Here is a 24,766-nt window from a genome sequence, read left to right on the forward strand (position 1 = left end):
CTGGGTGGCACTGGTGTGACCTGGGATTGCAGCCACACTGGACCACCGGACCAGAATGACCCTTGGGTCCATTCTGGGGCTGTGTGGGGAAGAAATGCTGTACAAACCCTCCTGCCCGAGGAGTCTGTCTCCTCTGTCCTCCCCGCTGTATCAGACACAAGGCCTCAGCTGCTGCTTACATGGGTTACGTGCTGAAGGGTGAAAGGCAGCTCTAATGTAGACATCATCTCAGTTAAAATGTTTCTCTCGAGTTTAATGGAATACTGCAGAGATCTAAATGGAGATAAAGTACCACGGCTCAGAGAACAGCCCGGATGCTATCTTTATGCAGCATGACAATGTTCAGTGGTTAATTAGACACCGTTAACCTATTTTAGCAGGGGACATAACTGGGATAAATGGGGGGAAGTGTCCTTGAAGTCTCTTAATATCCACAGCACATATTGGACCCTAGACTCACCTTCCTGCTGCAGGACAGAACAGGCTTAAAATAGACCAAAGTGCCAGGCATGTAGAGGCCCGACTGTCCCAGGGAAGGCCCTCTGCTTGCCCAGCCCCCAGGGCCCACAGCCTCTGATCCAGATGTAAAGGCTTTGGACAAATGGTTACTAGTGCAACTTGTTGCCTGGGAGAAAAAAGCTAAAGCCATAGTTGTGTAGCTCACAGGGCTCCCATGACAAAAAGGGGAAACTTTTTGAGGCCAAAGTCATAAGTACTTGGCAAGGGAAAGAGCAAGAATGAGATACCAGTTAAACCTTACATTTTCAAAATGTATCACTCCTCTGGAGGAAAAGGAGTCAAAATACCATTTTATTATGAGCTTTTCTGTCCTCATAACTGTTAAATGTCCAATAAATATCTCACAAATGCCTCCAAACCTCACTGAGGTACATTTTACCAAGGCATGAGAGGAAGGAGGTAATGCATCTCAGATCATATAACACCTCACTGGCACATCCCAAAACCAAGGTTCTATTTTATAAATTGTGTGACCCACAAAAAGAGCCGTCACAGTGAAAATCTGAATCTGAGCAAAGGAGACGCTGCCACCATAATCTTGGCTACTGTGTCTATTCAGTATCAAGCTGTAAACTGAATAATGGGGGTCCCTCAGAAGTCAGATTTGTCATGAAACTTCGCTTAGCCAAGAGATTTCTCCTCATTGAAATCTCTCCCACAAGTTGGAGCTCCCCCCTTGGCTCCCAGTTCTTGCCATTCATGGGTTCAGAATCCAACACATCATTTGTAGGTACTTACTGTATCTCTGCCTTCTTTTAAAGACAAGCAAGAACTCCCCAGCACTTAAATGTTGGCACTTTGGGGTTTTAGATCATATTAGATCGTATTTAGCTTTGCCAGTATCATCAACAAGGTGCCCAGTAGAAAGAAGAAAACCAACCACCACGAACGACATAGACTACCAAGCCCGTCCAGTTGAAGGTAATGAATTATAAGGCGATTCCTGGGTGAAGTTTGCCCCCTGCTGGTCAGACTCAAAATGACATCTCTGTTCCGCTTGAAATTCTAAAGGAGCATTCATTCATTTATCAAGAGGGAAAAAAGGCTGAAAGTTTTAACAGCTAAAAACAATTATGGGCATACACAAAATGGGTATATGTGCCTGGTATCAGTAAGTAAAAAAAGTATAAGAGTTGAGAACTCTAGATCTTTGGTGTTTCAAAAGAACATTTTATTCAGACACTTTGCTTGAAACTATCTGGCATGACGAGAAGGTGTTGAGTTTTGGGGATCTTCTGCTCAAGATTTTACAGTCCTGCTGGAGAAAAAAGAGCATTCTAGAAATAGCAGTAATACCTCCAGAAGACACACATTGAGGGGCCTGAAAGACTACTACCACCCCCTCCTTGTGCAACTTCTACATGAGAAAATGGAGACCAGGAGTTATGAAAGCAACCTAACTACAGCCCTGAAGCTAGCTGGACACAGAGCTGGAGCTAGAAACCAAGGTTCCCATTCCTCGTCTATTGCTGGTCCCAACTTCCCAGGACAAGTGAGGCAGACGGAAGCAAAATATCGCAGTAGCACAAAAGAGGAAATAGTCACACTGGTTGCAACAGCCAGGGGAGACTTTCTAGAAGACTGAAAAGATGAGCAGGCTCACACAGGCAGAAGAGCCACAGGAAGGCTCTCCATGCCGGAAGAAACAACTGGAATAGAGATAGGAGGCAGAAAGGGCCACGTGTGTTCAGAAGACTGCAGGGGGCCTTAAGTGGCTGAGAGGCAGACAAGGGGCTGTCCTGCGCTGGTTATCAATGCTATAAATCTATACCCTGACATCGGTCAGGGATCAGGAGGGAACCATGCGACCAGAAATAAATTTTCACTGGGTTCTTTCTCTACCCCCCTTCAAGTAACTTAAGTCCACAATTGAAAGAGAGGTGGCAAAGAAAACAACGCCACTCACTATGTATCAAAGCAGCAGGAAGGGGCTGAGTGGAAGGGGCATGGTCAGCCCTCCTGCTGAGGGGGGTATGTAGGGGAGAAGCAGCACTCCAGGGCAGGGTTCCCCCACTGGCTGTCATTTCCAAATGCCGCCTTCATGAATTTTCCTACAGCCGTGCACTTTCTGCACCTACTTCATGTTTTACTTCAATAAATTTGTTTAAAAGAAAACTTCAGCTCCTCAATGGAAAGCTAGCACGACCAGCCATAAGAAGGTTAACTGTGAAAAATAATAATTTTTTAAAAATCGCAGAATTTATCTTCTCATAGCTGGGTACTGCTGTTTGCCCAACGTCTGACCTACAGCTCATCCTGTCTTTGTGAAGGGCAGGTTTAGAAGGGTGCAAACAGAGACTCTCCCACTGACGTGAGCAGCACAAAGACAGGAGCTGTGAGGCTCAGCGCCCATCGCTGGGAAGTGTGGACATGAGGTTGGGGGGTGGGCGGGTGAAACAAAGGGAAATGTGGGTCCCCAAGTCAGGGGCAAACTTTTATCAGTGTTTCTGGAAACCTGGATATCAGCCCATTTTTAATTACTGAACGGGTTGGGTCTTTTGCTTCTCCTGGAGAGAAGTTTCTGCTCTATAAATGGAGAGACCTGTAAAGATTTCCTTCCAATCACTGACCCGCTCTTTTCTCTGCCCCTCTTTTTATATCCTGTGGCCCTGCCCAAAGGCCCATGAATACATTCAGACTCAGCCAAGTGACAAGGCGCCCAAAGAAAAAGTGACCTGCCATTCCAGGTGACCCTCTTCTGGCTAGCTATCGGTGTGCAAGGGCACGCGGGCAGCGCAGGCCATGGTGTGGGGCAGCCCTGGAAGGCTCAGGACCCACCCTGGTGACTCCCTGCTACAGATGAGCCTGGACAAGGCCAAGGACACCCCTGCACTTCTAAACATGGCCGCTCGTACGATGACCACTGTGAAACCAGGAAAGCCCAGAATGGTCACCAGTTGTGGTGACAGAAGCATAGGTCAAAAAGTAAACTCACAGACCCACAGACCAGAGAAAACCTAGATTATGTGAGAGGGCTGTATTCTGTGTGTATATTTACACCGACAGATGCCCGAGCAGCTGCTTCTCTACTAAAACTGCTCTTGGTTATTTCTCAGTAAAGAACTAAAAAGAAAAGGGAAGAAGCAGGTATGACGTTCACATATGCACTTCATTTCTGAAAGACTGAATCCATCAAAGGGAGGACAAGGAGATCATCTATGTCAGGGGAGTCCCCAGTCACCCCCTCTTGGCATTTAGCTGTGCAAGCTGCAAAGCAGCGAGTCCCCTTCAGCAGGCTGGCTGGCTCACGATACATAACTTTTTCCTCTGAAACTTTTCCTGTTCAGTAAGATTGTTTCATAGGATCAACACTGCATTTCTCTAAGGGTCCCAGAGGACTGTAGTAAAGACAATTTCATGCTAACAGACTCGCTACTGCACAAATAGTATCTTGTGTGGCCTTTTCATGAACTTGATGAATGCATGCATGCGAGGTTGGCGGATGGGCATGGCTCTAGAGTGGGAGGCACATTCTCTTACACTAATTATCTGTATGACCTTGGGCAGCAGGCCAAGGTGACATTCAAGGGCTTTTCTAACTCTAAGATTTTATACCTGAGTCACTTAAGCACCCCAAGCCTCATTTCCTCCCTCTCTAAACTGAAGGGGCCCCCCCTCCCCGCACTCCATGACTTCCCAGGTCTCCCCTCAGCTGTGTGAATGACATCGACCCTGCCTCTCCCCATCTGTTCCCCATTTACACTATTCCCTAGTCTGACCACCCTCCCCTCAGCAGCCTCTTCCTTGGAACCAACTTATCCGGCCCCCAAATTTCATTTACTGAGATGTGCTGGTTTGGAGATCCCAAAGTCAATGTGGCAAGAAAAAAAAAAAGGAAGGAAGGAAAGGAGGGAGGGAGGGAGGGAGGGAGGGAGGGAGGGAGGGAGGGAGAAAATCCTCTTTCCTTTATTCAATCATTTCTAAAATATGTATTTATTTATTTGAGAGAGAGAGAGAGAGAGAGAGAGAGAGAGAGAATGAGTTGTGGAAGGAGGGCAGAGGGAGAGAGAGAATCTCAAGGCGGCTCAGCACTGAGCATGGAGCCTGTCGTGGGGTCGATCTCACAGCACTGAGATCAGGACCTGAGCTGAAACCAAGAGTCAGCTGCTTAACAGACTGAGCCACCCAGGTGCCTCTATTCATTTGTTTTTAGAGACAATAAACACAAACTCCCTTCTTACTTCAGAAATTTAGCACATTTTCCATTTTCCATCTCGGTCCTCCTTTCTCTTTTCTTAGGGGTTGTCAAAACCAGCCTCTACTTTCCCTGTCGCACAGGGAAATTTACTTTCTCTCCTGAACAGTTAACCCGACCTTAACAACCTTAACAATCCTGTCGTTCTCTTCCTGCTAACTAGGACTCCTCTCTACTTCCTTTCCCTCTGAGTGGCTGAAAAGAGGGTGTCTGCCTGGTTGTGCTGAACCCTCCAAACCTCCAAATCGGGCTCCCCAGGAAGCAGCCCTTTGTTCTCCAGTCCAAAGGGCCTCAGCCCCAGGCTCCACCACTTGGGAATCTGGCCTGTCTACTCGTGGGTGCTGAGCTCTGATCTTGGGACCCTGTTTGAACAGCCCCCCAGCCCACCCTACCCCCACAGAGCCCTTAGCAGACATGCCCAGGGGCCCACCCTCACCACCTGGCCTGGTACCTCCCATCCCCATGGGAGAAACACTTGGCCTGGCTCTCAGGGCCTCTTGGCCAGCCGGACAATGCTTCCTACAGCATTACCTTCGCCTCCAGCGTTAACCTTAGGTTTCTCAGTGGGCACCCCTCCCCTGTTTCCCATCTCCTGCTTTACTTTCTCTGCCTCTTGGCTCCCTTCCTTCATCTCAGCCACTTCTGTTCATCCCCGTCTAAAAGACAACTTGTTCTGGCTTTCAAATCCTTTCCAAAGGACTCCCCACTTCTAAGAAGCTTCTAGAATTTGGTGAAATTGTTTCTATGCTCCTTGGCACACCTGACCCTCTGTATCACACAACACAGTCTTTGTGATAGGATGGTCTCACACAGTGACTTCTAGAGCTCTGCCTGATGGGGTTGACCACAGAAAACAACCTGGCACCTACCCCAAAGTCCTTTCACGTTTGTCTGGATTCAAACCCTAATTTTGTTTGGGTGGTAATGAGCCCAGTGGAAAGTACTCAATTCCCCAGTCTCTTTTCACATTGAGGGGTGGGCATACACCACATCTCTGACCAATGATGAAGATATGGCAGTTCCCGGAAAGTATATCCTCCCCTCCTCCCCCCGCATTCCGTCTCCCCCAAAAGACAAATTCCTGCTAAGAAATAGCCCTTCACCTTCACCTCCATGTCATTCTCCCTTCTTCTTACCTGGAAGACAGAGGTGAGGCCTGGAGGTACAGCAGCCACGAGGCATGAACATGATGATAAAAGCCCACATGTGAAGGATGGTGGGTCAGAGGATGGAAAGACTTCCATCCCTGTCATCACCATGGAGCTGGTGGACTGTGGAGCCTGGACCTTTTGCTTTCCGAGACATATCTCTTTCTGTTTAAACCTCTGCTAGTGGGGTTCCCTGTTGCTTGCAGATATAAATGCAACCTCAACTAATAAGGCACATCCAGTGACAAATGAGAGGTCATCCTAATTGAGAAGGAACACAGGTCTCATGGAAAAACGAACCTCACACAATCTGATCTAGTTAAGCTTATTGTCTCTTAAGAGAAAGCAAGCATTTGAATCGGATATAGGTATCGTGCAATCTCAGGACAGGAATGGGTGACATCACCAAAATCTGCTGGGGAAAAAAGGCATCAAATTTAGGGAGAAAAGATGGGCAGACCCTCTCCACAGTCTTGCCTGGTCTAGAAAGAGAACACTCTGCTATCAAGAATGGAGATGAACCTTTAAGAAGATGATTCCACATGAGGAGAAATGGGTCTTTTTACTCCTGCGAATACCCCAAAATCATGCCATCAAAAAGGCGTTCAGAAGAGGTGTGATGATGTGTCCCTCACACTACCAGTCACATACCTGTCAGCACTTCAGTGGCTCCCGTTCTCTAAATAATAAACCATGTGCTTGGAGTTCAAGGTCCTGCACCCAAGTCCATTTCTACCTTCCCTATATCCATCCCCTTCTCTAGGTAAACCTTGGGCTTTGGTCACCCAGCGCTGTTTGTTCTGGACCCACTGTGGCACATTCAGACCACATATACCTGGGCCCTGGGCCTGGAAGGCCTGCATGCCCCTCCCTAGGGTCTGTCAGCTGTTTCATTCCAAAGCAATGATTCCTAAACTAATAGGTTTCAAGGAATCTTCTAGAAAGCATATTTCAGAAGTTCAAACATCCCTTCTGGGTTTTGGAGGGCCTGGGAGACCACTTTGTTTTAACGCTGAAAAGACAGAATGTAAGGGTGGAGCTACCATCACAGACTTACACTGGACCGCTCCTCCTCTCTCTCCCAGTTCAGTGCCCAGTGAGAAGAAATCTTGTATACGCCAAGGCTTATACATTTGGGATTTCTCAGGATCAAATTCTGGGAAGTGCTGGAAAGGGAATTCTGAGATCATCTCATTTGGACCCCTCAGGGAGCCTGACCCCAAGAGTCCATACCACTTACTCTGTGGTGACATTAGCACGTGAGTGGCAGCAGGGGACTAGAATGCAGATATCCCAATTCCTGATAGGTGCCTGGGGAAAGGGCCAGTGACCCTAAGAAAGGAGGGTGACTGGAAATGAGCTCAGGAAATGGCCTCCAAGGCAGACACCTGACTGTATTTCACAGGTACATGGAGCACCCCACTCTGGGCTGATCCTAGATTACTCTGCCCTCAGCTTTGAAAAGGAGTCAGAGGCCCGAAACCAGAGGCGGGCCTGCCAGGGCACCAGTAACTAGAACCGGCTCTTGAGCTGGCTGCCTGGGAATGGATCCAGTTCTTGGAGGGCACCTCAGGGTTAGAAGGAATGATCATTTCCAATGCCTAATTGAACTTAATGACTAGCCTAATTAGGCCTTTTAATGGCAGAACTGGCATGGCCTTGGCTTGGGCCCCTAAGCTGCATCCTTTTCACTCACCTTCCCGGGGCCAGGCGGCTGGCTGGAGCACAGCTCCGCAGACAGGCAGGCCACAGGAGGTGAAGGTCAAGCGCTCACTCCCTGTTATTCTTTCCACAGTCTGCACATGCTGGAGCCATGTCCGAACAGCCCTTGAGGCACATCTGCTGAGGGGCTACCAAGTGCAGAGGTACCATATCAGAAGCCAAGGGCACAAGAACAGAAGGCAGTGAGACCTGGAGACCCTGCAGCCAGATGCACCTGGGCTCAAATGCTGGCTGGCTCCTTGCTAGCTATGGAACTTTGAGCAAATTACTTAACCTTCTGGAACTTCCACTTCCTCATCTGTAAGCTAGGACAAGAGTACCTATCTCAGGATTGATTAAAGGATAAAGTAAGATAACTGTGTTTGGCTGTGCCCAGCACAAAAGCCACAATAAATGTGTGTGTGTGTGTGTGTGTGTGTGTGTGTTCTCATCCATTCAACAACGGGGCTGGGCAAGACATGTGGGCTGTCCACACACAGGTTCTACAGCAGGGCCCTGGAGTAGAATCTGGATCAGAGGGTGAAACTCCAAATTTCCTTAAGACAAGCTGTTATAGGAAATCAGGAGGTAGATAATAGCCTATGAATTAGAAATAAGCTCAGTGCCCACCAACAGAGTGAATGGTACATCCATACCACGGTACTGTGAGGCAGCAGTTAGAAACACAAAGCAAATCTGCCTGGACTGAAAGAGCTCCAGATGTACTGCTAAATGAAAAATGAAAAAAAAAATCAAAACCTTAGTATGGGTAAAAAAAAAAAACACACACACACACATATAGAGGTTTCAGTAAGTATACCTATTGTGTAAAATCATATATTAAATATCTATTGTTGGTAAAAGATCACCAACGAACCATTACCAGTAGTTACTTCTAGAGAGATGACTAGGCTTGGACAAGATGGTGGTTTCAGGCAAATTTAGCTTTATCTATCTTGGCTTGAGTTTTTATACCATTAAAGTGTTCGTGGTTTCCCTGCACAACTAAAAAAAAAGTCTTTATATATAAAAAAATATATATACACTTCCACTGAGGTCTCCAGCAACAGAAGGGTTCAAGCAGACCTCGGACCAGCACTGCTAAGAGACCTAGAATTTGACAGGACACCGGACGAAACAGGCTCTCTAACCTTCTAGTTTCAAAACCTCTGCTCTGTGTGATCATCCAGAGAGAGAAAGGAATACTCCACAGGACACTGTGTTTTCTGGCTGTTATTTAAGGGACACTCCCGTGGGCCTACCATTTCTTTCCTGACCCTTAGAGACTCTCTTACTTTACGATCCTGCCCTTGGCTCTGCAAAATGAGCAGCCCTAGTCACAGGAGAATCTGCACTTCTGTAAAATGAGAAACTACAAAGGGCCCCAAGTCAAAGCCGTCACAGGACACGCTGAGAACTCACTCTAGAACCACTCCTGGTTCTCAATTACAGAAATGAAGTTCAAGGGGCATCTGGGTGGCAGTCAGTTGAGTATCTGACTCTTGGTTTTGGCTCAGGTCATGATCTCAGGGTCGTGGGATTGAGCTCTGTGCTCAGCGGGGAGTCTGCCTGAGATTCTTTCCCTCCCTCTCCTTCCCTTTCTCCTCCTCCCCCTCAAATAAATCTAAAAAAAAAAAAAAAAGAAAAGAAAAAAAGAAAGAAAGAAAGAAATTCAAGAATAGCTTAACTTGTTAAGAAAAGCTGAAGGCCTGAAAGGAAGCTGAGAGCAGTCTCAGGGGGAGGCGGGGGTCAGGGCCTAGACCTCGTAGTCTTTCAGCAGGCCTCCCCACAGGCCTCCTCAGGGGCAACTGGGAAGCAATTCTGCTGACTTAGGCCCCTAGAAACATAGCCATTGGATGCCATGTGGCCTTGGGGCGTCAGCTGTCCCTTCGCTGGTACACAGGCATAGACAACAAGTTCACCTTAAGTCACTGACGCATTTCTCCCCTCCTCCTTGGGCATCAGGTACTCACCTCTGCTCCAGGGAGGGAACTGACTTGGGCCACTTGTCAGGGAGATTGCTCCACTTTTCAGAGTGGGAGGTGAAGGATCCAAATGCTACTCCACATGGGGCTTACGGGAACAGACTGCTATCACCTTCAATTGGGACACACTTGACAGAATTGCAAGATTCCAATTATTTCATATTTGGTCATTTGCATAAGTAAATTGGTTTTGTGACACTAGACAAGCCATCCAGGGCTCTAACCTGCAAAGACTATAACACAGAACATCTCTGCTTGCTTTAAACTAAATATCACTGTATCAACCTAAGCAGAAGTGTGTGAAAATGCCCCCCACCAGAACCCCAAGGAGAAAAAGGTTGATGTATACTTCATATGGTTTCCTTAGCCTAAGGGGTCTACATGTACCTTATCTGAAGCCTTTATGATATTTTCCAAAGGATCATGTTATGGTTAGTACGTGAATAAACATGGCAAGTCTGCTTTCTCAACCTAGGAAAATATCACATCTATTGTGGGTTTATGATTACTTTTATTGAGATAGGAAATTCTGGAGTACTATGTAGCCCTTAAAAATGAGACAGTTCAACTTTGTATTGAGATCCAGAAAGGAATCTCTCAGAATCACCAAGGAATACTGTTGTATGGGGGCGCCTGGGTGGCTCTGTCAGTTAGGCATCTGCCTTCAGCTCAGGTCATGATCTCAGGGTTCTGGGATCGAGCCCCTTATCAGGCTTCCTGCTAGGCAGGGAGTCTGCTTCTCCCTCTCCCTTTGCCCCTCCCTCCCGCTCATGTTCTCTCTCTCTCTCAAATAAATAAAATATTTTTAAAAATACCATTGTATGACAAAAGAAAAATAGAGAATAGATATATTGCCATTTATGTGAGGGGATAAAAGAATATATTAACCTGTATGTTTTGTAAATGCATAGAATGTCTTTGGAAGGATACTGGTGAATAGTCTTTGCCTCTGGGAAGAGAAACAATGCCTGGGGGAGCCAGGAACGAGAGCTGTAGCTTCATATCATCCTTCCCTCACCCTTTGAATTCTGTGCTATGTATATTCGTAATGTATTTTAAAATAAATAAAATTCAGATTCAATAAGAGTTCTAAAGTCTCAAAAGATGACATGAAGTTATACAATGACTCAGATGTAGGAGTTTGTTTGAAGGCTGACTTTCAGTATGGGCCTCATTGCTGTGCACCACGGGGCTGAGTGGGAAAGGACAGCTCCACTAAGTCCTGTCATTATCTGTCCATTATTCTCACTCCTTCCCTTGTACTGGCTACCAAAGCCAATGAAATCTACCAAAATGGTACAAGTGTTTTGAGACAGGGAAAGGCCTAAGGAAAGAGCTGGGCACACTCCACACTACCTGCTACTTCAGTGAGGAGATTTCTTTTTTCATGAATTATTTCAACATATATAGTCTAGGTGTCATTCATTTCATCTTCAGATCCTACTGAACATATATAATTTCCAGCAATAAACAATGCAATTATATTCTAATTTAAAAAAAATTGTGAGTTTTCTAAGTTCAATTAAAATAGAAACTGATCCAGACCTTCCTTTAGCAACTTGGCTGTGGACAGCAAAGCCAGAAATCACTCTTTGGGGAGCCTGTGTAGAACAAACAAATGTAAGGTGTACATTTAAGAGAATTGTTGTTGCTGAGCCTTGAAGCTACCTTTTCTGAATATGCTGTGTCTTGGAGCCACGTGGAGGAAACACATAAATGCATGAGAAAGCACATGATAGAAAGTTGAGACAGAGGCCTACAGTAGTGGGGGGCAGGGGAGGCTGGGGAGACATCTCCAAAAACCACAGAAACAGAGCCCTGGACACAGCCACTGGAAACAGGTGCACAACTACCTACCAAAGACTTTTGCTTTTCTTTTCTTTTCTTTTCTTTCTTTCTCTTTTCTTCTCTTTCTTTCTTTCTTTCTTTCTTTCTTTCTTTCTTTCTTTCTTTCTTTCTTTTCATTTTATTTATTTGAGAAAGAGAGAGCATGAGCAGGGGACAGGGGCAGAGGGAGAGGAAGGAGACTCCCTGCTGAGCTGGGAACCTGATGTGGGGCTCAATCCCAGAATCCTGAGATCATGACCTGAGCCAAAAACAAATGCTTAACTGACGGAGCCACCCCGGCACCCCAAGGACTTTCTCTTCTTACTAGCTCATATGCAATCGCTTCATTCATTTTTCCCAATCTTAGACACTCATCTCCAATGGCCCACCTCACTGAGAAGCAAGTAACTGTTCACCCATAGTGCCCAGGACCCCTGATCTCACCATGCTGATCCTGGGTTCCTGTGACAGTGGGAAGCACATGGAAAATAAATTCTCAATATTTCTAATTTGTTTTGGGGGTTTTTCCCCTGAAAACTAAATAAATAAAATTACGTTTATTGATGAAAATCTGAAGGTCAAGGATTAAGATTTTATGCTTTGAAGTACGGACCCAGGGATACTTGTTCCTTTTTTAATTGCTGGAGCTCTGTAAACTGTCCAAATGTCCCAAACTCAGTCACTGATCAAGTATGAACTAAGCAGGGCACCTGAGTGGCTCAGTGGTTGAGCATCTACCTTTGGCTCAGGTCGTGATCCTGGGGTCCTGGGATCAAGTCCCATATCAGGCTCCCTATAGGGAGCCTGCTTCTCCCTCTGCCTATGTCTCTGCCTTTCTCTCTGTGTTTCTCGTGAATAAATAAAATCTTAAAAAATACATAAATAAAATAAAAATATACTCTGTCATGACTGGATGTCTGCATATAAAACTGGGGGAAGTCAGGATTGTAGATATGGACTGTATTTCAAGCAACCAAATAGTCAACAAATGAAAGTTCTTTATGCAAGAATTTGTTAAGAGAGAATTGGAAAATCACCATTTGACATCCTTCAATTGAAATCATGCTCTAGGCAACAATTCTCAGTGGACACTATGACCTCTAGGTGGGAGTCTGGTGGGGATGAAAACGGAGGGCACATTCCTGGCCCCACTCATCCGTCACAGCCTGGCTTCCGGGGGGCCCCCGCACACCTGCACCTCTCCCACCAGCCGATGCCTTCTGAGGTGACATAGCAACATGGGCACAACACCACCCTCAAAGTGTTCCTGCCAAAACAGTGAACCAGAATCTAACTTGCTGGATTAATCTAGATCTAACTACCTGCTTCATGAGGAACATGAAAGACAGAGGAACAAGCTAAACACCATGATCAGGAAGCATGAGCCAAATCCGGAATGTGGGACACTATGCAAGCCTAATTTCTCAAAAAGAAAGAAAAGAGAAGAAAAGAAAAGAGAAAGAAAGAAAGAAGAAAGAAAGAAAGAAAGAAAGAAGAAAGAAAGAAAGAAAAAAAGAAAGAAAGAAAGAAAGAAAGAAAGAAAGAAAGAAAGAAAGAAAGAAAAAAAAAAAAAGAAAAGAAAAGAGGCACCTAGGTGGCTCAATTGGTTATGCATCTGACTTTGGCTCAGATCATGAGCCCAGGGTCCTGGGATTAAGCCCCACATTGGCCTCCCTGCTCAGCGGGGAGTCTGCTTTTCCTTCCCCTCTGCCTGCCTCTCCCTCTGCCTGTGTGTTCTCTCTCTTAAATAAATAAATAAATAAATAAATAAATAAATAAATAAATAAATAAATAAATAAATAAAATCAACGGCATGGGGAAAAAAGGAGACGGGGTGTTGTAGAACAAAAGGAAGACTAAAGAAACCTAATAATAAAAGGCGTAGACCTTGATTTGTCCTTTTTACAATCCAACTATAAAAAGACATCTTTGAGACAATGGAAGCATCTGAAGATGGCTGCACATCAGGTGACATTAAGGAATCATTTTTTAATTTTGATAGGCAGGATAATGGAATGATGGTTAATAAACAAAAACAGTCCTTATCAGTTAACAAAAATTATCTTCAGCAGGAGAGGAAGGAAGGCGGGGAACAATGACATCTTTTCTATATTGTCAAGCTTCTCTCTGTATCCTTGGACTCATAAAAGATAAAAGATTCTTCACATCTATGCGTATACCTTCCTAAGACTAAACAACTACACACACACACACATACATTATACACATACAGATATGAAATCCAGTTCTTTCTCTCTAAATATACATATATATGTATGTATATAACTCCAATCCGTCCTTTATCTTTTTCAAAACACAAAACACTTAAAACTATCATTTTAATGGAAAACTAGGGTGACAGACAAGACTGCTCCTGGTTACAGCCTCAGGGCCTTGGCAACTCCAGGCCTGGCCCAGCAGCTGAGCACACGCATCTCAGCACACCTGTACCCAGGGTGCGGCAAGGGGCACGCCGGCAGTGAGATCCCAGCCAAGCTACCCTCCAGGCTGAGAAACTGACCCCTGTGGGGACAGAAAGCCTGTAACAATGCTGGTGCAGGAGGACAAAACATGTGTTTGCAACTGCGCTTATATAGATCTGGGAGCCTGGCGGCTCTGTGAGTTTTTGCCTCTCACACTTTTGTAGCCTAATAAGAATTAACTGTTCACTGCTAACAAGAAGGTAAAGAGACTCTGGTATGGCAATGACACACAGAGAGAGGACAGAAGCCCTTTAGTATTCCTGGAACATCTATGCCATTAAAAAAAAGAGAGAGAGAGAGAGAGGAGGGAAGGGGGCAAGCTCAGGCCTGGCACTCGGCTGTTCTCCCGCCATCTTGATGTCCTTGACGCGTGCAGATGGTGTGGAAGTGCTGGCACCAGAACAGCCCAGGAGAAGGAATGAGCGGCCAATGGAGATTTATGTGAGGAGAGTGAGATGGACAAGGTAAAATTGTCAGGAGGAGTTGTTAGAAAGTAAAATATATTGTGACAATTCCACTCCTGCCGTTCATCAATAAACTGACAGATCATTTAGTGTCAATTAGGAGTGATAGATGGACAAGTCCCCATGATCCTGGGCCAAAATTAATGGCTGGGAGGGAGAGGGTGATTGAAAATGACGGCTGACATTGAGAGCAAAGTCCTGAAAGTCCCTGAGGGGCCATTACTTGCCTCATTCCCTTGCAGATCAATGCAGGGACAAACCCAAAAACAGACACTTTGAGACAAAACTTAATCAGACTACCTTTCCTTCTTCTCTTTACCCAGTCTTGTTGCCTCTTGTTCAGCTCTATTTGCCATAGCCAAGTCAGCGACCCAAGGGCTATGAAGGCCCCACTGGGATAGCCTGACTCCAAGATGGAATCTTTGGCACAGCACTGACTTTGGCACCAGGGGAAGGGAAAGGTGGTGACCCCAGGTCCCAGAATATTCCTGAATATATCCCCTTCCTATGGCTCAGGGGTGAGCATGTGAGTCCTGGCACTGAAATCTCTAGCCAGTGTGCTCTGCTATCTTGGGCAGTGTTATGCAAATAAAATAAATCCCAGAAATCGATATCCCTTGGCTGTGAGCTCCTGGTTCATATCTGGAATTAGCCCTTCTACTTCCCCCTGGCAACAACATAGCTGTAGGCTTCTGTAAGCCTCACTTGCCTCCTACCTCCCTAGTAGAGGGATACCTACCTTATAGAATGGAACCTACCCAACAGAGCTGGTGTAATGCACATATAAAGTGCAGCCATGGACTGAATGTTCATGTCCCCCTTGCCCCAAAATTCATATGCTGAAACCCCAATCTCTAATGTGATAGCACTTAGAGGTGAGGCCTTTGGGAGCTAATCAGAGTTAGAGGAGGTCATGGGGGTGGAGCTTCCATGAGGGGATTGGTGCCCTTATAAAATGAGGAAGAGATATAAGATTTCCCTCTCTATATATGCACACATGGAGGAAGGTTGTGTGAGGATATAACCAGGAAGAGAGCCCTCAACTAGAACGAGACCATGCTGGCACCTTGATCTCAGATTTCTGGTTTCCAGAACTAGCAGTCAAAATGACAAATAGATGTTTGTTGTTTCAACCACCCAGCTGATGGCATTCTGTTCTAGCAGCGTGAACTGAGTCAACGCCATTATCATTATCATTTCAAAAGAATTCAAGCCCAGTGCATGATTTTCCAGTGTGAATTCTCTGCTTTAAGCAGGCTGACAATAAAGTTATATTGCCTCAACACTTTATGTACACCAATGCTCTCCTCACGGTCCTCTTTGTGCATGGGAGTCCACTCAGCCTGCCCCCCAGGTCCTCTGCAAGGGACCCCTTGTCACAGTAATCATTCTCTCCTCTGATGTCACACCACCAATGTGCGCCAGTCTATTTGGTTCTCACTTGCAATGTGCTCCTCCCGTTGTTCCTGATTTTCATAAACAAAAATGCCTGATCTTCCCAATTCGAATGCAAGCTCTTGCAGGGCAGGAGGCAGTCTATACTCTGTACTCCCTGGAGTGCCCTGCGAGGAGCAGGAGCTCATGCTTTCCAACCTCAATGGGCGGGTCCTCAATGGGCCCTGACAACAGCCTCTCCTACCCCTTGCTAGCAGCCCCCTCCTCTCTGTAGACATCTATTCTACTTTGCCTCCAGAGGCCAGCTCTCCTGGGCTCCAACAAGCTCAACAGTTTGCCCTTCTACTCTGAAAGAAGAAGAAAACCAAGGGGCCAATCCAAAATGAAATTCCCCCAATTCCCTACTCCCTCAATTTTTCTTGACAGCTTAACCAGCCTTTCTAACCTCCCTCCTTTCTTGGAGGAAAAATGTCTCTGCCTCCTTCTGTCCAAGGTCAATTAATCTCTCTTAGAAGGTTTTAATCCTTCAAAGGATCTTGCTCCTTCAAATATCTTCTATTTCACCTGCAGTCACTCTTCCCCACATTTACACATATGGTTCTGGACACAAACCTCTCCTTCCAAATACTGTCCCCCATTCTTTCCTTTCTTTCTCAGGGAAGGAGCTGGGATCACCATTTCCTTGCCTCAGTTCCTCTTCAGCCCATACTCTGACTTCTGCCCCAGTGCAAATCACCGTAACCACTTTCTCAAAGGCCCCTAGTAAACTCCAAACAGCCAAATCCAAGGCTCTGACCTTGACCTCTACTTATGTAGACAACCCAAATTGTACCTCTTTTTGCCTCTCCTCCAGACTCCCAAACTGTGGAAATTATCTACATGGACCATCACCAGCCTACAAATCATGTCTCTCCTGCATTCCCCATCTGACAGCACCGCCACCTAACCAATCATCGAAGCGAGGTGCCTTGCAATACCCTTCACTCCTTCCTTTGCCCTGTATCCAACCAATGGCACTTCTACAAACTCTATCTCCAAAACAACTCCAAAGCTCCTCGCCTGTCCATGCTCACACCACTGTCCTCGTCTAACTCTTATCATCCTTCAAACAGAATATTACCTTCCCAACAGGGCTTCCAACCTTTCAGATCTCCACTTCCCACACTGATAGCAAAGTGACTTGATCTGAGAGCAAAAACACTGATGCGATCATTCATTTGTTCAATAAACAGTCACTGAGCACTTATTACAGACTGGCACTATTCGAGGTACTGGGTATATATAAATTAGAGTGTGTCTCCTCTCAAGAAGCTTACTTACATTAGAAAAAGACTATGACTATGTGTACGTGCACACAAACACCCAAATGTGTATGTATATATGCTTATATGTAATGTGCTGATACATAAAGTAAGAGATGGGAACACAGAGTGACCACAGGTGGTACTTTATATAAACTCAGGTCAGGTAGAGCTTTGTAAGCAAGCTACGGCCACGGTAAGAACTTTGGGATTGACTTTGACTTTGGGGAATGGCACTGGAGGTCTCTGAGGAAACAAGTGAAATGATCTCGCTTATGTTTTAAAAGGTCACTCTGGCCTTTCTAGGGGATAAGATGGAGGGAAAACAGATGCAGGGGGAGACCAGTCAGGACATTCTCAGTTGAGTCAGCGCTAGAAGTGACAGCGGCTGGAGCCGAGCGCTGGCAGTGGAGCTGAGCGCTGGCAGCACAGACAACAGATGCATTTCATCTGTAGACATCACCTAGTTCGCTGATGGACTGAACATGTGCTGAGATAAAGAGAGGGGTCCAGGGATCCCTGGGTGGTGCAGCGGTTTGGCGCTTGCCTTTGGCCCAGGGCACGATCCTGGAGACCCGGGATCGAATACCACGTCAGGCTCCCGGTGCATGGAACCTGCTTCTCCCTCTGCCTATGTCTCTGCCTCTCTCTCTCTCACTGTGTGACTATCATAAATAAAAAAAAAGAGAGAGAGGGGTCCAGAAGGATTCCAAAGTTTATGGTCTGAAGTAATGGGGAAGTCACCATTTGTGGAGATCTGAGGGAGACATTGGGAGATGCAGGTTAGGGGATGGGACAAAAGGGGTGACAAGTGAGGGGACTGATTCAGAGACACTATGATTGAATTGTGGATACAAGCGGAAACATCATGTGGATGACTGGATGTTCAGGGAAAGGACTGGAGGGATATATATTTTGGAGTCATCATTGGGAAGGTGAGCGTTAAACCCCCGGGATGGGTTGAGATCATGCAAGCATATGTGCTGACACTGAAGAGAAGAGATTCAAGGATAAGCCCTGGGTACCCCAACATTTAGAGAGGTCAGGACTAGGCCACAGACTGGGGAGCCAAACAAGACAATACTTTGAAAAGTAACATATGAAATGGAAAAGCATCTTTTCCCAAGAACAAACTGAGTTGATCTGGACACATCTTTAACATTTCAGTGATATATTCATTTAATATATTTATTTTTGAGACTTCCTTTTGTTCTCTAAGAAGCAAATACAGGGTCTGTCTCATCTCCATATATCAAAATAAATTCCAGATACTATAAGCACTAAAATCCCCTAATACTGGGACACCTGGCTCAGTGGTTGAGCATCTTTGGCTCAGGGGGTGATCCCGGGGTGCAGGGATCAAGTCCCGCATTGGGTTTCCTACAGGGAGCCTGCTTCTCCCTCTGCCTATGTCTCTGCCTCTCTCTGTGTCTTTCATGAATAAATAAATAAAACCTTTAAACAAAATCCCCTAATATCTTAGGAAAATAGGGCCAGTCTAGAAGACTCTCACTGATAGATGAGACCTATGTTTCAAAGTTATCTTCTTGTTCTTGGTGTGCACTAAAAAGGAGTGCTATGTTTTCTAACGGAAAAAGTGGGGTATTTGCCAGCATGTGGAGACAGAAAGACCACTGGAACAGAATAACAAGTCCAAAAGTAAACTCAGGCACATACAAAGATGCAGAATATGAACGGGTAGTTTCTAAATTCACCAGAGAGAGATGGATTTTTACAAAAATGGTGGTGGGATCACAGCCATTTGGAAAAAAGGTTAAAACTGATCCATACCTTATATTATAGAATTAATTCTGAATGGATCAGAGATCTAAATTTTTAAAATGAAAGGGTGTGGTCATGTTCCAATAAAATGTGATCTATAAAAACTGCAAGCTAGCTTGTGGGCCAAAGTTTACTGAATCTTAATATAGAGAAACAAGAATAAATTAAAATTGTGTATGTGTATGTTTAATTCTGAAAAAAAAAAAGTATAAGAAAGATAGACCAGAAACTAATAAAGAGATTACCCATAGAGGATGGATGGGAATGAGATGGAGGGAATAAGGATGGGAGTGAGACATCTCTATGTGTTTCTACACCATTTTGATATGAGAAGAACATAAAATCACCTGTTCTTGCCAAAAACCTACAACGTGAACCTAATCATGAGGAATCAGAGAATACCAGAATTTAAGACATTCTACAGGACAATGGGATCAACTGCTCAAAAAAGACAATGTATGGGAGAGTAGGGAAGGGATTGGAATTATTTTAGATCGAAAGATATTTTAGATAAGATAAACTTATCTTTATCTAAATAAATGTATCTAGATAAATTTAAATAAAAATCCTTTTAGATAAAAAGGCAGAACTGCCCAACACAATGTGTCAAGTCTGACTGGATTCTGGAGCTATAAAAGACATTTTGGGACAACTGGGTAAATTTAAATATAAACTATTATTAAATATTAAATCATTAGGAAATCACTTGGATGTGATAATCATACTGTGATCATCTGAAGAATGTCCTTAATCTTGAGAGATGCATGCTTAAGTATTTAGAGGTGAAATGTCATGATTCTGCAACTTGTTTTCAAATGATTCAGAGAGAGAAAGTGTGTGTGTGTGAGGCGAAAAGGAAGGGAGGAAAGAATTGGAAAAAATATGTATTTTTTGAAGGCAACAAGTGCTGAAGGAAATTCTAGACAACAGTAATGTCTATGTTTCAAGAAAAAAATTCCCTTCCAAAGTCTACCTTAAATAGTTAAACTTGATAGTTGGCCATCCTCTGCTGGTGCAGTAGAATTTTTTTTGGTTTACCTTTCATCTAAGACTTAGTGCAAGGGATTAAAAGACCAAAGTGGTTTGCAATCTTATAATTACTAACAAGTTATTCCATTCTGTTTAGAAAGTTACTTTGAGAACACAGAATGAGGGTCAAAAGGTACAAACTTCCAGTTATAAAATAAGTCAGTCATGGAGATGTAATGTACAGCACGGTGACTACAGTGAATAAACGGTACTACACACCTGAAAGTTGCGAAGAGAGCACATATTAAAGGTTCTCAGCACAAGGAACAAATTTTTTGTGATTATGTATAGTGACCAATGTTAATTGTACCCCGTGGTGATCATTTGACAAATATATACAAATACTGAATCATTATGCTGTACATCTGAAACCAATAGTGTTATATGGCAATTATACCTCATTAAAAAAAAAAAAAGAACACAGAATGCTACAATATGGATGAACTTTGAAAACGTTAGGCCAAGTGAAAGCAGTCAGTCATAGAATAGTGATTTCATTCGCGTGAAACGTCCACAACAGGCAAGTCATTAGAGACAGGAAGCAGAATGGTGGCTGCCCGGGGTTGGAGAGACGAGGGAGACATGGGAAATAATGGCTAGTGGGTACCGGGTTTCTTTGAAGGGCAGGGGGGGTGATAAAAATGTTCTAAAACTGACTGTGATATTGATAGCACAACTCTTATAAAGCACAAAGAACTGAACTGTACATTTTAAATGGGTGAATTACCCAGAGTAAGAATTATACCTCAATAACGTTGTTATAAAAAATTTAAAGAAAAACAACACAAGAGCAAAGTGCCCATCTCCACCCTCATGAGCTGCTGGCACTTACTTTGAAGTCTTCATGGAATCATCTGCCCAGCCTCCTTGCCTGCGGGGTGGCTTGGGAGGGGGAGCCTAAAAGGGGACAAGAAGCCAAAATCACAGTCACTCACCATTGGCATTCAGGCATGCAGGTGATTAGGTGAAGGCCACCTCAACCCATATTCTATCAAAATCTTTCAAATAAAAATACAGTAACCTTTCTAATTTACTGTCAAAATCAAGGTGCTTCTGAGCCCTGCTGGTGGGTATATAAAAGCAAGATCTGGAGGGCCATTTGGCAAAGTCTGCTGAAAGCCTTAGAAAGGCCCCATACTTTTTAAGTCAGAGATTCTAATCCAGGGAATTTATCCCAAAGAAAGAATTAGAGACATAGTGCCATTTGTGAATAGTAAAAAATTCAAAATAGAAATAGACAGCAATAAGAAATTAAATCATGGACTACACACACGAAAATACTATGTAATAGTGAAGAACTGTGGTAAAATAAGAATACCTAATGAAATGAGAATGGTCAGTATATGTTAACTTTTAAAAACCATGTACACTGGGTGTTACATGCAACTCATGAATAACTGAACTCTACATCTAAAACTAATGGTATTCTTCTATATGTTGGCTTACTAAATTTAAATAATAAAAAAATGATGAGATGAGCACTGTGTGTTATATTGTATGTTGGCAAATTGAATTTAAATATTTTTTAAAATAATAAATAAATAATAATTTTAAAAAACATGTTGTAGGGACGCCTGGGTGGCTCACAGTTGAGTATCTGCCTTCAGCTCTGGGAGTGATCCTGCAATCCAGGATCAAGTCCCAGGTCGGGCTCCTTGCAGGAAGCTTGCTTCTCCTTCTTTCTGCCTCTCTTTCTCTCTCTCTCTGTCTCTCGTGAATAAATAAAATCTTTTAAGAAAATGTCGTAAAACAGTGAGCATATGCTTCCAATTTGGTGAAAAAAATTTTAATACATAGTATCTAGTGTTAATTAGCTATAAGTACATGAGTGAGAGGGGACACCAGTGGCAGAACTGTAGCTAACTTTTAATTCCCTTCTTTGTGTTCTTGTGCATGTTCTGATTTTTTTTACAATCACCTTATATTACTTTTATAAACAGAAAGGTAATTTTAAAAAAAAAGATGAGAGGTTTGCTTAACAGATATAAACTAAATGAGTGGGTTAAAAATCTACTCAGGATATTTGGGGAACAGGATTCACCTGCCAAGGATGCATTCAGAAGCCCAAGTACAGGCCTTCTGGCCCATCATATTGGAACTGGAAATCCCAAGGGAACGTCAAGCAATCCACTGAGTCAGTCAAGTTAGATAAAAGAGCAAAGAATGCTTCCTATATTCCATTCACCCAGCATTCACCCAGGACTATTTTTTGAAGTATCAAATTCCTTTTTCTAACAATGGCATAGAATTATAACCGTCTGTCTCAGTCTAAGGAGATGCTTTGATGATGAATGGATGAAAACATGGGTTGGCCAACTTTTTCTATGAAGGGCTAGGTAGTAAAGATTTTTGATTCTGTGGGCCATAGAGTCTGTGTTCCAACTTGATTCTGATACTGTAGGGCAATAAACAGCTATGGACAAGAAGTAAACAAACAGGTGTCTTTGTGTTGCAATAAAACTTTATAAAAACAAGCAGTGGTCCAATATAGCAGGAAGGATGTGGTTTGCATAAACTTGGACAAATATGTGTCATTGCAACATCCTTTTAAATTTATCACTCAAAGCCTAACTTGTAACTTTTTAAGAAAACATCCTCTCAACATGCCAAAATACCTTTATGCTTTTGATATTTTATTTTGCACCAAGATACATTTCCTTTCTGGCTTCTCTAGTAGCACTGCAGCCTGCCAAGGACATGCTCTATCTAGATAACGGGCTTTTCTCCAGGGTGAGCCAGAATCTGCTGGAAATGCCTAACCGAGAAGAAACCACGTCCTAGAATGCCTGCATCCAACTCAGCTCCAGGAAATGTTAAGTAGCACTTTACAGAAAACAAACTTGAGTTTTCTATGCTAGAGGCAGGTAATGGAGCTACCTGAGAGGACTCTCTTTGAAATGACATAAATGCAGAAGTGGAAAACAAGCGTTTGTTTGTCTCTACCAGAGGGATATCCAAAGAAGAAATACCAAGAGATGCTCACCACTGCTTCCCAGTCCACACATCTTTATCTGGTGCACCTGCCACCCATACTCACCCATGCTTAGGCCAGAAGGGGAAGCCTGCTCCAAGACCCCCATTGCCCTTAGAAACTGACTGAATCAGGGGTGCACCAGTGTGATCCCATTGGAACCAATCAATTTCTCTCTCCTAGGAATCCAGCATTGAAGCTAGAGGTTAAACTGTTTGGGCAGCATGAGCACTGGAACTGTAAGGACAAGCTGGAATCAGAATAAACCCAAAGTACCACGAGCCAAAGTTGTATATAAGCACAAACTGGCAATCTTGTCTTATTGAGCTCCCACTGTGTGTAAGGCACTGTGCCAGGGAAACCTGAAATGTTAAAAAGAGAACTGAATGGAACCACATCAGGCCCCTTGAGGATGTTTTAAAGCAATCTGGCCTACAGGCCATCTTCCCTGTGCTTCTGCAGGAAATATCCCATATTTCTTTACCCAAGGACAGAACCATCTTGTGTTAATGAACATTCCTGAATTTGGAGGTCACAGACCTGTGGCCACACGTTGTGTTTAGCCAGACAGTGTTTTTGTGTGTTTTCATTCTAAAATTTAAGCCACTGTTTTTAAAAATTGGAAGATTTCCATATAAAATGTCATTTTCCAGCTTCTCTTGAAAACTCTAAGAGCCAATCATGTTGGGGCTGCTAAGTAGCAGCTGCCCCTGCAGACAGGACCTGTGTATTCTAGGTCCCCACACTCCCTCTCTGCCTCCTTCCTGCTAAAGGCAAGTGCCAACTGCCACCTATTCCTATTGCTCTTGTGCTGCTGCTTGTCTTCCAGTACAGAATTGTCTCTGCGTGCCTATGTCCAGCGGAAGTGGGAACATGAAAGCTAGGCCAGGCACTTTGAGAAAAATGGGCAAGAGCATATGTCTTGGCTGGAAGCATGAGCTTACCTTACGACTTCAGTGTGCACGCTGAAGGGATGCCTGTGTCTTACCCCTGGCCCCATGTCACTCCCTGAGGCTACCTGCCCAGCTCCCCCGTAGGCAGCTGGGCATGTGACCCCTGAGCTACACTCTCCGAGCTGGGCTCCTCTGCTTTCTTCTCTTTGCTCTGGGTGTTGGGAAGCATGGAACAAACCAAGTCAAATCCAAGGTGCCACATGGTCAGGGTATCCAAGTCTACCTGGAGCTTTGCCAGCACTGTGAGATGCTGGGAGTCCATAAGAAGGCAGGGGGCCTGTGTGGCATTGGCAAGGTAGCCCTCCTTGTCCTGTGATCTCTGCAGTTTTCTACTGCAGGGTGTGGGTGCCAACTGTAATGGGAGGAACAGAGACTGGACCGAAGGGGCTGTGAGAGATGACGCAGCATGGAAAAGGTGCACAAGCAACATACACGTCTGTCAAAATGCACTCTTCTGAGAAACAGCTTAACTGTGGGACTCCATCAGTCGCTGTACAGTAAGTGCTTAGAGCAATGCCTGGCATGTCAGTACTCTATCTTCCTTGTTACCACTGCCGTCATCATCATTATTGCTAATATCAATATACGAAAGGTTACACTGTAGGTAATAAAATATACTACCATTTGGAAAAAAGAAAAAAAAAAAGACTTCTCTGAGCCTGGCCTGAGCTGTCGCTTTGACTACTAAGGGACACTATGTGGTTAATAAAGCTCTCTAAGGTTCTAAAAACCAAAATGACCAGTTTTATCTCCTTTAACCACAAATCCCAGGAAGCCATGACTGTGGGGGCGAGGGGGTGCGGTAGGGGCAGTGAGTACAAATCCCTTCCTGCCAGAGGCAGCACAAAGACACTCTCTCATGCTCCTCCCGTTACAAAATGGGACCAGCTGCTCCATTAGGACAGCAGTTTCAAAACAAAAAGATCACCACATAAGAGTCACACCTCCACACTCCACAGGACTGAAAAACTACTTCCAAAATCAGGGTTTTCCCACAAGTGACTGAAGACTTC

At 44.4% G+C, this 24,766-nt stretch overlaps 1 protein-coding gene across 1 annotated transcript in view; it reads right to left on the reverse strand.

Annotated features, from left to right (window-relative positions):
- IFT43 (intraflagellar transport 43) overlaps positions 1–24,766 on the reverse strand; it is an 82,301-nt gene that overhangs the window by 31,159 nt on the left and 26,376 nt on the right. The window contains exon 3 of the mRNA XM_055304446.1: positions 20,662–20,726. Within this exon, the coding sequence (XP_055160421.1) occupies positions 20,662–20,726 (65 nt within the window). The remainder of the gene's footprint in view (positions 1–20,661; positions 20,727–24,766) is intronic.

Source organism: Nyctereutes procyonoides, unplaced genomic scaffold, assembly GCF_905146905.1.
Source record: "Nyctereutes procyonoides isolate TBG_1078 unplaced genomic scaffold, NYPRO_anot_genome, whole genome shotgun sequence".
Lineage (NCBI taxonomy): Eukaryota > Metazoa > Chordata > Mammalia > Carnivora > Canidae > Nyctereutes > Nyctereutes procyonoides.